The following is a 13,810-nucleotide window of genomic DNA, read 5'->3' on the forward strand; positions in this document are numbered from 1 at the left end:
AAATAGGAACAGAATAAAGGGAGAATGCAACAATATCTAGAAGCCATTCATTGCCCACAGTATGCTTGTCAATTCAATATCTTTCCTAATGATTTCAAATGCCATTTCTGCACACAGGGGTGATTTTTTTTTTCAAACGTTGCTGTGGTATTTGTACCCATAGAGAAAATACTAGAGTTCATTTTAGGATTTTATCTGCAGTACCAGCCAGTTTTATATTTTAAGTACTTATGAAAAAACAACCTCCTCAGAACACAAGGAATTTATATCTAGTAAGTATTATAATCATAAGACATCAGGAAATGGATGTAATACATTATATATGCTCACACGTGTTTTATCAGTAAACAACTACTCGGTAATGCAAAGGTCAAAACTACAGAAATATATATAGTTTTTAAAAGATTTTAGATGGGACTGAATAACTTCTAAAAATTATCACTATTGTAATTTTTGATATAGCATAATAGGGAAGTACTAAATGCATGAACAATTGTTTTGGGTTTTTTAACTGAAAATGCGATCAGGTTTAACATATACACAGCTCCCAACTGTGAAGAATACTGCAAAACTCAGTGTAAACAATGTATATTTCTAGAGGAAGATGAAAGTTTTCAAATATGTTACTTAGGGAATTAATACTCCTTTTGCACATTGACTTTATCAGTTCTCTCACACACTGATGTCATGAAATCTATTCCTAGAATGCCTCCAATTATGACTCAAAAAGTTATATCTATATTTCAAGAAACTCATTAGATACAGTCATAGTCCATAAGGTTGAAGATGACTGTGATGATGGGAAGGGAGCAAGAAATATCAGAAAATAAACTTGTACCTTTAGACCTGCAAGATTTTGTTAACATATCCTTACAATAAAGTGGAGTTCACTCATCTAGTTGTGTTTTGTATCTGATTTACCTGGCTGAGCTGTCAGGACCAAGGCCAGAAATGACAGTGATGTCCAATCGGGTTCAGTCCTTTATTTACTTACACCTAATGGACAGAATCTTGCCAAACTGTAGCTATCACCTTCTATCTAACTTACTTAGATATATCCTGAGAGATTCTAGATGTGGCTACCCTAAACCTCTCCCCCTCCCTCCCAGTCCATGATTGCTCATCTCTTAAACCAGACCTCTTTCTGGGAAAGCTCTGCATTGCCAAAACTCTCCACCCACTGCTTCTCTAGATGCACATTCCATCACAAAGGCTGACAGTAATAGACAATCATGACTCATTGGGTCAACCTTTTCACATATAATATAGGCTGGTGCCATTACCTCCCCCCTCATGACCCTCAGCAGAGCTCTAATGAAGCAGACTACTACTACTCTTCCTCTGGTCAGTTGCCGAATTGCCTGCTACTTTGCTAAGGGGAACAAAGGGAGCCACAGAATGCAAAGAAAACTATCCTCACTCTCCAACCCCGCATGTCCCCAAGGCCTCTTCAGGAAGGAAAAGAGTCCATCCATTGATCACTGACCTTCCTTAGCCAGCTCTACCATGTCTGCAGGCATCTAAGTCACCCCCTTCACCTCACCACTCTGTCATTAAAAGATTTCAAATTTCGGCCTCAATTTCAAAGCAGCCAATCCCTGGCCACCTGTCAGGCCTTGTTGCCAGTTGATTGGATGCAGGGAGGGAGAGTGGGGATACACTCCTCCCATATTATTTTGTGTCTTGGAAGTGTAGGGCAACACAAGTGGTGACAAGTTGGCCAAATTTCAATCCCACGGGAACAATTCATCCTGTTTTGAATGAATGCTGTATGTTACTGTGAGGCAAAATCTGTCAAGGCGTAGATTTCAAAGTACTGTCACTGAATGTTCTAGCAGCTCAAGCTGCTTTTGCTTTTTCCAACAATTACAAATAAAACAAAATGGATGCTGTTACCATATGTCAAAGATCATACAATAATAAACCGAAAAAGAAAACTGCAGGTGAGCTGTATCTAACTACACAATAGTCCTCAACTTACAAATACAATTGAGCCCAAGATTTATGTTGCAAAGTGAGACAGTTGTTAAGTGAACTTTACTTAGTTTCATGACCTTCCTTGCCACAGTTGTGAATCACTAGTTGTTAAGGTAGTAATCCAGTTGTTAAGTGAATCTGGTTTTCCCATTGACTTTGCTTGTCAGAGGGCTGCAACAGGCTAATTTAAATTTTAATCACAGGGCTATGGAGATAGTACAATGCTTGTAAGTGTGAAAAAAGGTTGTAAATCACCTTTTTCAGTGCCGTAACTTCAAGTGGTCACTAAATAAACTGCAAATTGAGGACTTCCTGTGCACATTCAGTAGCAACCTACTTTTTAGCCCCCATCACAAGCAAGAGAAGATATGATCCCAAAGTTTAAAAATATGGTCGTTATTATAATCACTACTAAATATTTAGAGAGATTAAGGCCTGTGAAAAAAACAATGCGATTTTCTCATCCAGGCTATCACATCTCTGGGAATGTGCATGAACATTGCAATCCTAACGACAAAAAGGAGATACATTTGACATAAGTATTTTTTCCAATATATGGACAAAATGGTCAAAGAAAATTAGGAGAAATGAAGAACAGCATTTTCTGTGAAGTGATTTGCTATTTTTTGCGCAGAGATTATAGCTGTTTTGTCTTATGAGAGTCAGAATCACCCGCATCCTTGCTAACTTAGTGAGAAAAAGTACCCTGTTCTCTGCCCCCTCTCTTCTACCATAACACCACACATGTGCACACACACTCATTTCTGCACACACTCTTCACTATTTGGAAGCTACCACCCTTGAAAGAACTTCTGTAGTGGATTTATCACACACAAAAAAGGTTTAAATTCTACTATTTATTAAACTCACTTTTTAGGTGTTTAAATACTTTTATCAACACACCTCCTCAGGAAATATTTTTATTCATAGGAATATATTATTGATATTTGTCAAATAAATGTATATATACAAAGACCTCTTCAACTTTCCATACAAAAAAGTTTGACTTATGTCACAAACCATCACTGAACAATCTTATAGTTCCCCAATCTCACCTCTCAACTAGATTTCACCCACAGTAACTACCTATGTTTCCGTAGGAAATATTTAGTTGCCTTTAACTCGTGTGTAAATATGTAACTAAACAGAACATAAGAGTCAAGTGGTTTGACTTGCTTAGACATATTTCTTGATCTCATCATACAAGACTAATACAAAAGCACCTCCCATGCCTCTTAGCACATTGGACCAGGCACCTTTGAAAAAAGCCTTGCCTCCTTCATCTTTAGCAATCTTCTTCCAGCAATCGATTGTACCCTTGTACATGATGTCAGCTGTGGAGTAAACATATTCAGGTAAATTACTGGAAAAGAGAAATAACACAATCATTTCTCTAACTCCAACAAATCAAACATAATTGGAAAGTTGCTCTCTAGTTCTTACTTCAAAGTAAGAACTTCAAAACCTTACTTCAAGGATTTGTAAAATGAAATTGCATTTTGTCTCTTAACATAACCTTGAAGCTCAAGAGACAATTTCATCTCTCTGTGTTCATTCTTTAATATGTTCCAAATAAAAAGGCAGACATTAAACTGAAGCTTTCTTAGCATAAATAATTATATGCTCCTGAAGATGGTGAACTAGAGGTAGCTGGGAAGCTAAATCAAGTCCCAGTGGTCCTGTTGGAGTGGTTGACACTGGAGATGGGGCTCTATACACAGAAGCCTTGCTGCCATCTCATCCTACTTGCAGAAGTTCCCAGTCAGCCATCATTCTCCATGTGATGAAAATGGTTTATTTAACATATCCCTACACCAGGGGTGTCAAACTCACATCATCACAGAAGTGTCAGGTGACATATTGGGACTTGCCCCCTCCTTTCATTAAACCAGGCATGGACATGGCCAGTGCATGACTCATCTGGCCCATGGACCGGGAGTTTGACAGTCCTGCCCTACACTGAGGTAGATAATACTCGAGTAAGCTAACATGAATAGGCTTGCCTCTTGCACAAACCAGTTGTTTTCTGCCCTTCCTTTTCTTCTCAAAAGGGAAGATGTGAGTGAAAATGGAAAGAAGGGAATATGGATAAGAGAATTTGACGAATTGGAGCTCTACCCCAGATTCCAGGACACAGAAGAGAAAAAAATACCAAAGATGATAGACATAAGAGAATTTTTTTCAGAAGCAAGATTGATAAACAAAGACAAGTTAACTTTAGTAGCAATTGGTGGGCAAGGAGATTATCTGAGAGACCCTTCAAGCAACAAAGTGTGGAGAGAAGCCTATAAAAACCTTATAAAGGAGATAAAAAGAAGACTGACTCTACAATTGGCAAGAGAGATAAAGACTGTTTTGTTACTGGAAAGATACAGGTTGACAATGAAAGTTGATAATAAAAAAATTGGTTTTTTTATTATTGTGATTAATAAGTAGGAATTTTGTAACTCTTAGATTGTTTTAGATTGTTATTAAATGTTTACTTGTTAACAATTAATTAACCATAAATAATAATAATGAAATGATAATGGATACAGCGTAATGATATATACATGTATTGACAATTTGGATATAAATTGTAAATTGTGACTTGGGAAAAAGACCTATAAATTTTATTAACAAATTTTCATTTAGATCTTGTTATAAAGGTGTAAGATTTTTTTGGCGGGGTGGGGGCCCTGATGAGAGGAGATGGGGCATAAATAGTAAATGATTTTTAGTCAATTATAATAACAACAAGGAAATGTTAATGGACATTGTTTAATAATATATACATGCTATGGTATTGGCTAAAGTAACTTGGATATAAATTTTAGTCAGTGAGTTTGAAAAGGGGGGATGGCTTAGAAACTTTATTAATTGACTTTTACTTAAAAGATGCTATAAAGGTGTAATGTTATTGGAGGATTTTTTGAAATAGCTAATGAATGCCATTATGTGGTTGTGTCTTTAAGTATGAATGATTTGAGGTAAAAGCATGTTCAAATAATTGTAGTCAAATGAGAATTGTGGTACACTGATAGTGAGATATACAAATATTTTTGATTTAAAGTGTATAATCTAATATGAACTATAAGTAATGACTGTGGAAGAAGTGCACGAAAGTTATCTGTAACCAATCAACATGCTTTCTACAAGTTGTAATGAAGGATGATTCCTTTTTGTGTTTTTGTTCAATTAAAATAAAAAAAATAAAAAAAGGAAGAGAAAAATAGAAGAAATAGTTCTGATTTGAGCACGGTTCCTTCAATACAATAATACAATACAATAGGAGAGTTGGAAGGGACCTTGGAAATCTTCTAGACCAACCCACTGCCTAGGCAGGAAACCCTATACCATTCCAGACAAATGGCTATCCAACATCTTCTTAAAGACTTCCAGTGTTGGGGCATTCACAACTTCTGGAGGGAAGCTGTTCCACTGATTAATTGTTCTAACTGTCAGGAAATTTCTCCTCAGTTCTAAGTTGCTTCTCTCCTTGATTAGTTTCCACCCATTGCTTCTTGTTCTACCCTCAGGTGCCTTGGAGAATAGTTTGACTCCCTCTTCTTCGTGGCAACTCCTGAGATATTGGAACACTGCTATCATGTCTCCCCTAGTCCTTCTTTTCATTAAACTAGACATACCCAGTTCCTGCAACGATTCTTCATATGTTTTAGTCTCCAGTCTCCTAATCATCTTTGTTGCTCTTCTCTGCACTCTTTCTAGAGTCTCCAAATCTTTTCTACATCGTGGCAACCAAAATTGAATGCAGTATTCCAAGTGTGGCCTTACCAAGGCATTATAAAGTGGTATTAACACTTCACGTGATCTTGAGTCTATCCCTGTGTTTATGTAGCCTAGAACTGTGTTGGCTTTTTTGGCAGCTGCTGCACACTGCTGACTCATATTTAAATGGTTGTCCACTAGGACTCCAAGATCCCTCTCACAGTTACTACTATTGAGCAAGGTACCACCTATACAGTACCTGTGCATTTCGTTTTTCTTGCCTAAATTGTGGGCAAGAACTCAGAACAGAGCTTGTCTCTGTTGTCTTTACTTTTAACCCGGTATCTTTCTGAAAATGAAAATGTATAGCATAGCCGGTGGGAAAAAGTAATTAATGCATTAAAACTTATTCCTAATACAGTTAGTCCTCAACATATGATCACAATAGACACCCCATAAGTCACAGTAGTCACAAAGTGGGTCATAGTGTGTCCAAACTGATTTTGCAACCATTTTGTGGTGGTCAATAAGTGAACCTATTGTTTGCTATGGGGCATTTTTGCGAAAAAAAACAGAAGTAAATGCTGATTTTCAACAAAAACATCATAGATTATGTCATCATTGGACCCTATAAATGGCTATAAATATAGGCCAGGTGCTGAACACCCAAAATTTATCCACATAACCATGGGTGGGTGGAGGCAGCCATCAGAACTAGTCATATGTACATTTGGGGCAGTCCATCAGAACTTTGAATAGTTACTAAGTCAAGATTATAGCTGAGGTCATTGAGCAAAAGTCACTAGCCTGTAGGAACAGATTCTTTCTGATTAACAGTTAACATTTAGAAGGGACTTTATAGGTCATCTAGTCCAACCCCTCACTCAAGCAGGAGACCCTACACCATTTCTGACAAATCACAGTCCAATCTCTTCTTTGTGTTGTGGAGCTCCCACAACTTCCCAGGGCAAGCTGTTCCATTGGTTGATTGTTCTCACTGTCAGAAAGTTCCTTCTCATTTCTAGGTTGAATCTGTCCTTGGTCAGTTTCCATCCATTATTTCTTGTCTGTCCTTCAGGTGCTTTGGAAAATAGTTGGACACCCCTCCGCTCTGTGGCTGCCCCTCAAATATTGGAACACTACTATCATGTCTCCCCTGGTCCTTCTCTTCACTAGACTAGCCATGCCCAGTTCCTGCAACCGTTCTTCATATGTTTTAGTCTCCAATCCCCTAATCATTCTGGTTGCTCTCCTCTGCACTTTTTCCTAGAGTCTCAACATCTTTTTTATAGTGGGAATATAAATTATTTTTTTAAAGGAATAATTGTGCTTCTTGCCAAATGGTATCAAGTCGTTCGACTGTCTGAAAAGTGAAAGTGCTGAGAGATGAGGAAATCGGTTATTTTCTTACCTCCTTTTCTGCCAGACTGCATCATCATTCTACGTCGGACAGTGTCAAAAGGGTAAGATGTCAGACCTGCTACTGCAGTTACAGTCTGGGCTATCATCCAGCTGACTATGATGTGCACATTCTTCGGATCAGGCAGCATGCCTATTATCAGGAGAAGATTGCCCAAAGATGAAGAAATAGAGAAAAATTATCACTACCGCTTATAATTTCTGTTCCATGCACCAGCAGCAGATCTATGATACTCTGTCTACATCAGTGTTTCTCAACCTTGGCAACTTGAAGATGTCCGGACTTCAACTCCCAGAATTCCCCAGCCAGCGAATGATGTCCGGACATCTTCAAGTTGCCAAGGTTGAGAAACACTGGTCTACATGCTATCTTTACCATGATGCCACAGAAAAATTGCAGGGCTGTTTGGTAGAAAAAAGATATCTACACATCAGATATAACTTATACAGGGAACCCTCCACTTACAATCACAATTGAGCCCAAAATTTTGGTTTGCTAAGCAAGACAGTTGTTAAGTGAGTTTTGCCCATTTTATGACCTTTCTTGCAACAGTTGTTAAGTGAATCACTATTGTTAAGTTAGTAAATGTTGTTAAATGAATCTGGCTTCCCCATTGACTTTGCTTGTCAGACGTTTGCGAAAGGTGAATACATGATCCCGGGACATTGTAGCTGTCATAAATACATGCCAATTGCCAAGGATCAGCAACAAGTTTAAAAATACAATTTGTTTTTTTAATTTGTTTTATTTTTTACTTTTATTTTTTTTAATTTAAAAAACCTTGATGAACTCTATGGGATGTTTTGAGAGTTATAGTTACTTTAGTGTTGTGAGCTGAACCACTGAGCTTCATGACTAAGCAGGAATTCATGACTAAGCAGGAATAGGAGCCGAGGTGGCTCAGTGGTTAGGGTGCAGTACTGCAGGCCACTTTAGCTGACTGTGATCTGCAGTTCAGCGGTTCAAATCTCACTGGCTCAAGGTCGACTCAGCCTTCCATCCTTCAGAGGTGGGTGAAATGAGGACCCGGACTGTGGGGGCAAGTTGCTGACTCAATTTGCTAAAAAAATTTGTAAACTGCTTAGAGAGGGCTGAAAACCCTATGAAGCGGTATATAAGTCAAATAAATAAATAAATAAATAAATAAATAAAATCTAGCCTTCCACTATTCAAATGCAACATTCTAGCCATTGCATTGTCATCATTATCTTGAAAAACTGTAGTATACTGCCAGATCTTTATACTTGAGTAGTGTCTGAAGAAGTGTTCTAGATCTCAAGAATTATTAGTTTCTTAACTGCATTGCTTTTGTGTTCCTGCAGAAGGCAGCATTGTGCTAACCTTGCTGAGACTGGGAACCTACCTTATGTAGAGTCAGGTCTGGTTAATACTTGGTAATACCCCTACTGGAGTAGAAGACTAGAATGCAGATCAAAAATACAGCCTTGTAGATGGCAAGAGCAAACCACTTCTGTAGGGCTGTCAAGAGTTATCTCACAACAAATCTACTTCAATCCAAGGAGATTTTTATAGTATTGCTATTCTAAAACATCTCTTAATCTTGGAATCAAATGGCCTTTTTACACATATTGCTAAGCTACGCCATGGTTTCTTCATAACAGTGAAATGGGTGAATTTGCAGAACCAAGGTGGTGCAGTGGTTAGAGTGCTGTACTGCAGGCCACTTCAGCTGACTGTTATCTGCAGTTCAGCGGTTCTAATCTCATCGGCTCAAGGTTGACTCAGCCTTCCATCCTTCCGAGGTAGGTGAAATGAGGACCCAGACTGTGGGGGCGATATGCTGACTCTGTAAACCGCTTAGAGAGGGCTGAAAGCCCTATGAAGCGGTATATAAGTCTAACTGCTATTGCTATGTCATTAGCCCAAACCATCATAGCTTGTTTCATAAACCCTAGGTAAAACCTTGGCTTACATTCTATACACATGCAGTTAGGAATAAGAAGCAGCTCAATGAAGGCTAGGAAAACTGTACCAGGGAGGGAAGGCTAGAGTATTTGGCATATTTTGAATTCAGCATGTGCCATCAAGTCATTGTTGATTTGAGCAACCACATAGTTATTCTCCAGGATGATATTTGGCACATTAGGGAACAAGAAAATATAGAACACCAAATTGTCTTAACTTTGAGAGATTATTACTGTAATACTATTATTTTTTTAAAGAGACTGTTACTTAAATCTAAGTTGATTGACTATAGAAAATTGATTAACCATAGAAAATCAATTTATTACTTCATGTAGAACAAATCATATTGATTATAAATAATTGAAAATTACAGATCAAGGAAAATTGTGTTTAAAGTACTTTTTTTCTTAGTAGAAAAAAAGAATTCTATATCCTTCTCAATTATCAACTGATTTATCCAAGAGATCCATTTTTAGGCAGCATTTACAAATCCCATCAATTGAAATGCAATTTGTCAAGCAAAGCTCTGTTTAGGTTAGCCTTTCTTTCATTGGGCCCTCAACAGCCATGTTGGCTGGGAATATATCGAATATATAGAGAGCTTGGAGAATCCTGATCAGCTCATTCTTCCAGCAATACTAGATGTCTGTTTCTTACCTTTAGCTGTATCGTAGATGCCAAAATAAGCAGCTCGGTAGATGATGATACCCTGGACTGACACATTGAATCCCAAGTAGAGACCTCTGAGGCCATCAGATTTGTAGATCTTAGCAATGCAATTGCCTAGCCCAGTGAACTGCCTCTCTTTCAGCCCTTTGCCCACATCAGCTGCTAGCCTAGTCCTGGCAAAATCTAGAGGATACACAAAGCAGAGAGATGTTGCTCCCGCTGCACCTCCAGAGGCCAGGTTGCCTGCAAAGTAGCGCCAGAACTGCTTGTGTTTGTCAACTCCCCCAAGGAAAATCTGCTTGTACTTGTCCTTGAATGCAAAGTTGAGGGCCTGGGTGGGGAAGTACCGGATGACATTGGCCAAGTTGCCTCTCCAGAAGGAAATGATGCCTTGCTCCTTGGGAATCCTTACTACACAGTCCATGATTCCCTTATACTGTTGTTCAGCTGTGATTTGTTGGCTAGCATGCTGGACCTGTTGAATGAATGAAACAAAAAAGGAGGGAAGAAAGACAAAAGGAAGTAAAGGGGAATGGATAATTGTTGCTTGGGTTACCTGCTCAAATTGAACACGTAGTTATTATATCTATGGAAATTCTCAGTCATCCAGGTCACGGTTGTTCCAAACATGCTTTTTTCAAGAGGCAACTGAACTTTCTGGTTTTTCTTTGAAGACATTTCATTTCTCATCCAAGAAGCTTCTTCCACTCATCCAAGAAGCTTCTTTAGAGCTGAAGAAGCTTCTTCAGAGCTGAAGAAGCTTCTTCAGAGCTGAAGAAGCTTCTTCAGAGCTGAAGAAGCTTCTTGGATGAGAAGCGAAACATCTTCAAAGAAAAACCAGAAAGTCCAGTTCCTCTTGAAAAAAGCACCTTTGAGACAACACATAGTATGTTTCACTGCAAAATATGGAATTTTGTTCCATATCAAAACCAGTTATCAATTTAAATTAACAGCAATGGCATCAATACATTTGACTCTATTAAATGCATAGGTTTACTTTATTTGGACATAAGATCTTGGGGAAAAAATCTAAGAAATATATTTGTTCCTTTAGCCAGTTCTTATTTGCTCATGGGGAGCCTACTAGGTCTCTGTACGTACATATCTTAAAAGGTGATTAGACAATGAAATTTTATAAAGCTATTCAAAAGAAGCAATTGCAAAACATGCACCAAAAGGAAAGCATCATTTTTGAAATATTAAAGCAGCTGTGTCCCTTAGAAACCTTGCATGGATTCTTTCAAGGTTGTCCTTAGCTGCAGCCATAGTTGCTGCAGCTTCACCTTCACCCTCACAGTTTTTTCACTTTCCCAGAGACTGACAATACAACTTTCTCTCTGTATGAAAATGCAATATGGACAATCGGGGATTGCCTTCAAAGCAGCAATTTCAAAAAGCACACCTGTTTTAATATTTCAAGGAAATACACTTTGGTCATACCAATACACCTTGTGAAGCACCCCCTTGCCTGGCTTTTACTAGGTTGTATATGTTAAGTAAAAAGAGATATTGTTTCAACCTTGAAGACCCAAGCTTTCTTTCACATACGTATGTCTTTGGGGAATTCAGTCCTTTTAGTCAATCTTCATAAGTTACCAAACTATTGAGCCAAGCAGCAAACTTTTGTGCAACCGATTAATTTAAATGGAACTAGGTTAGAAAATATATGGGCAGGGCATAATTCCATTTGTACTGCCCATTATTACTTTTCATTGGGTTGAATGGCACACCATGTGCACCATAGAAGAGAATAATCAAGACCTGAAAGAGATTCCTCAAGCCTTGGGTAGTTTCTATATACTATGCCAAGAACAAGGCTGCACTGATCTTCTGTCATCAGAACTGCACAACTGCAGTTTCCATATTTAGTCACTTCATCTGACAAATTCCTACTCCACTCCTATTTACAACCTCACACTTGGCTCCATGCAAGAAGACCTTTTTTTTTTTTGCTAGAAATGCAGAGCACTGCTTTGAGGGACAGCAGACTTGCCCTGTCATTCCAAGATTTCTTGGAAGAACCTCATGAGAAACTTATAAGGAAGAGTCCCCAAGTAATTTTCTGCGTGTTTCCATCAAGGAGGCATATCCTTGCTATCTACTTTTTTTGGAAAAGCCAGCCAAACCAAACAGCTTTTCCAACGGCAGGTACCAGATTAATATCTGATCAGTTTTTCCCCCAAGCTCTATGGATGGAGAACATGAGCACATCTCCAAATTCAGCCACTCTGCTCACCTGTAGCAGCAACTTGACTCTTTCAATAGGTGCTACAGCCGTCTTGGAAATGGCAGCAGCGATACCCCCCGCCAAAAAGTCCTTAAGGAAACTGAGAGCCTGGTCACCCATACTAAGGCGAGAGACACTCCAAATCCCCTTCCCTTCCAAAAAAAAAGAGGGAACTAAAAGTCCCTACAGAGTCGTCGGTAGGTACCTCCCCACCCAGCTGGACACCCCCGTCGAGTCACACAGCTCCGGACAGAGAGCCCTTTCCTTTTTCCAACTATTTATAGCTTCTGCGGGTCTCGCGATAAGAGGAGGACCCGCGGGGGGCTGATCCTCCAGGACATTGGCTAGGACCCCCATCCTTGGAGGGCACTGTGGGGAAGGCGCCATGTTGCTCTCTTCCGATGGGGCAACCTCTGAGCGAGGGTCGCCGGCAAGGGCACATTCATGTTATCTGCTCCCCTTCAGGCGTTAGGACACGGCATGTGCTCGCTGTATTAATAGCACAGGGGAGACGTAGGGCAGGGGGAGGGGGAGCGGTCCTTCGGGACGAGGCGTTAACCCTTTGGACAGTCCTCGCCGGCAGCGCCAAGCGAAGTGGAACGAGATGCGCGCGAGGAAGGGGCGATCCCCATAGAGTGGACCCTCGAAAGGCGATGCCCCCTTTCAAACTTTAGATGAGCTCTCCCCTCTCCTGCCTCAGAAACACTGTCACGTATGGTAGTTATAGAATTGGTTATGGTCTCCACGTGGATTTACGGATGAGCCCTGTGGAGAAATACCACCAATGCGTTTTTACACGTGGCTAGGGAAAGGAGCGATCGCTTTAATTATTTAAAATATTTATAAGCTGTCTTAAAGGTAATCCTCCCCCAAAAGTTACTTTGAACAATTACTTTACATAGTTATATATGATACTGGCCATTAAAATATTTGTGTGAGAGTTTGATTTTCAGCACCCACTTCATACTGATTTTGTTATACTGCAAAGCTTAGAGGGGGCTGTAAAGCACTGTAAAGTGATATATAAATCTAAGTGCTATTGCTATTTCATTACATTTTATGTATTTATTTTCTATTTTAGTAACTTGGTAACAATCCAGAAAAATTGGATTATTCATTGTCTATAATAATAGCAATACTAAATATAAATAGGGGAAAACACAATTATCTGTGAACAGTAAATGAACTAGTGTTGAATTGGCAACTTGTAATATTTATGTAACATATTTGTACACAAGAGTGGAAGCTTGAGAATAGGCTGGGCACACCTATGTTTGGTATGATATAAAAACAATTATTTAGCAAGAATTACCATGTCATAGTTTAGCACTTCTTTAAGAGTCGTATGTTAAGAAACAACTGATATAACTTGTTTGAGCACAGAACAATTTTCTGAATTATAGAGAATTTTATATAGGATAGTCAGATGCAAAGAAAAACTTGTAGTTTACCAAGTTTAATTTTTCTTTTTGAAACATTTTGCCTTTTACATAAAGCTACTTTATCTTGGGGAAACTTTTAGTTTCAGGTGCATATGGTGTTTGTTCTTTATATATGTCAATACGTCAGATCAAACTAGTTTATCATCTATATTAGTTGGTAAAAGCCTACCAATGGTTTTCCTAGCTCTGCTATTAAGACCTTTTATGTGACAATATTGGACTAAACTGACCCCGTTTCCTGGGGAAATGATATGCTATTAAACTATGAAAGGAGCCCTTTCACGTGCAAATATGTTTTGTCTCAATATTTTAATTGGCATGCCTAGGTGTTCTCAAATGAACACTTATATTTAAGATGCTGGTAGAATTAAATTCTGTAAAACAATGACATTCTGTGCAAAATAGAAGGCTACTGCTTTAAAATTCAGCTGAACTGCTTTC

The 13,810-nt window shown here is 38.8% G+C and overlaps 1 protein-coding gene across 1 annotated transcript; it reads right to left on the reverse strand.

The window, feature by feature from the left end:
* Positions 1–2,884: 2,884 nt before the first annotated feature.
* Positions 2,885–12,178, reverse strand: SLC25A4 (solute carrier family 25 member 4). Its single transcript, XM_032224415.1, has 4 exons — positions 11,937–12,178; positions 9,689–10,175; positions 7,097–7,237; positions 2,885–3,311 (listed from the first exon to the last, which is right to left on the reverse strand). Exons 1-4 carry the CDS (start codon positions 12,045–12,047, stop codon positions 3,154–3,156), a joined length of 897 nt encoding a protein of 298 aa, XP_032080306.1. The 5' UTR covers positions 12,048–12,178; the 3' UTR covers positions 2,885–3,153.
* Between the last annotated feature and the right edge of the window lie 1,632 nt (positions 12,179–13,810).

The sequence above is a fragment of the Thamnophis elegans genome, chromosome 9 (assembly GCF_009769535.1).
Source record: "Thamnophis elegans isolate rThaEle1 chromosome 9, rThaEle1.pri, whole genome shotgun sequence".
In the NCBI taxonomy this organism is placed as follows: Eukaryota; Metazoa; Chordata; class Lepidosauria; order Squamata; family Colubridae; genus Thamnophis; species Thamnophis elegans.

Excerpts from the sequence above, each read along its gene's own strand:
- SLC25A4 (XM_032224415.1), bottom strand. The coding sequence starts at position 12,047 with ATGGGTGACCAGGCTCTCAGTTTCCTTAAGGACTTTTTGGCGGGGGGT. Across the intron at positions 10,176-11,936 it reads GAGTCAAGTTGCTGCTACAG|GTCCAGCATGCTAGCCAACA; the intron begins GTGAGCAGAGTG and ends TTCATTCAACAG. Across the intron at positions 7,238-9,688 it reads CATCTACGATACAGCTAAAG|GCATGCTGCCTGATCCGAAG; the intron begins GTAAGAAACAGA and ends TCCTGATAATAG.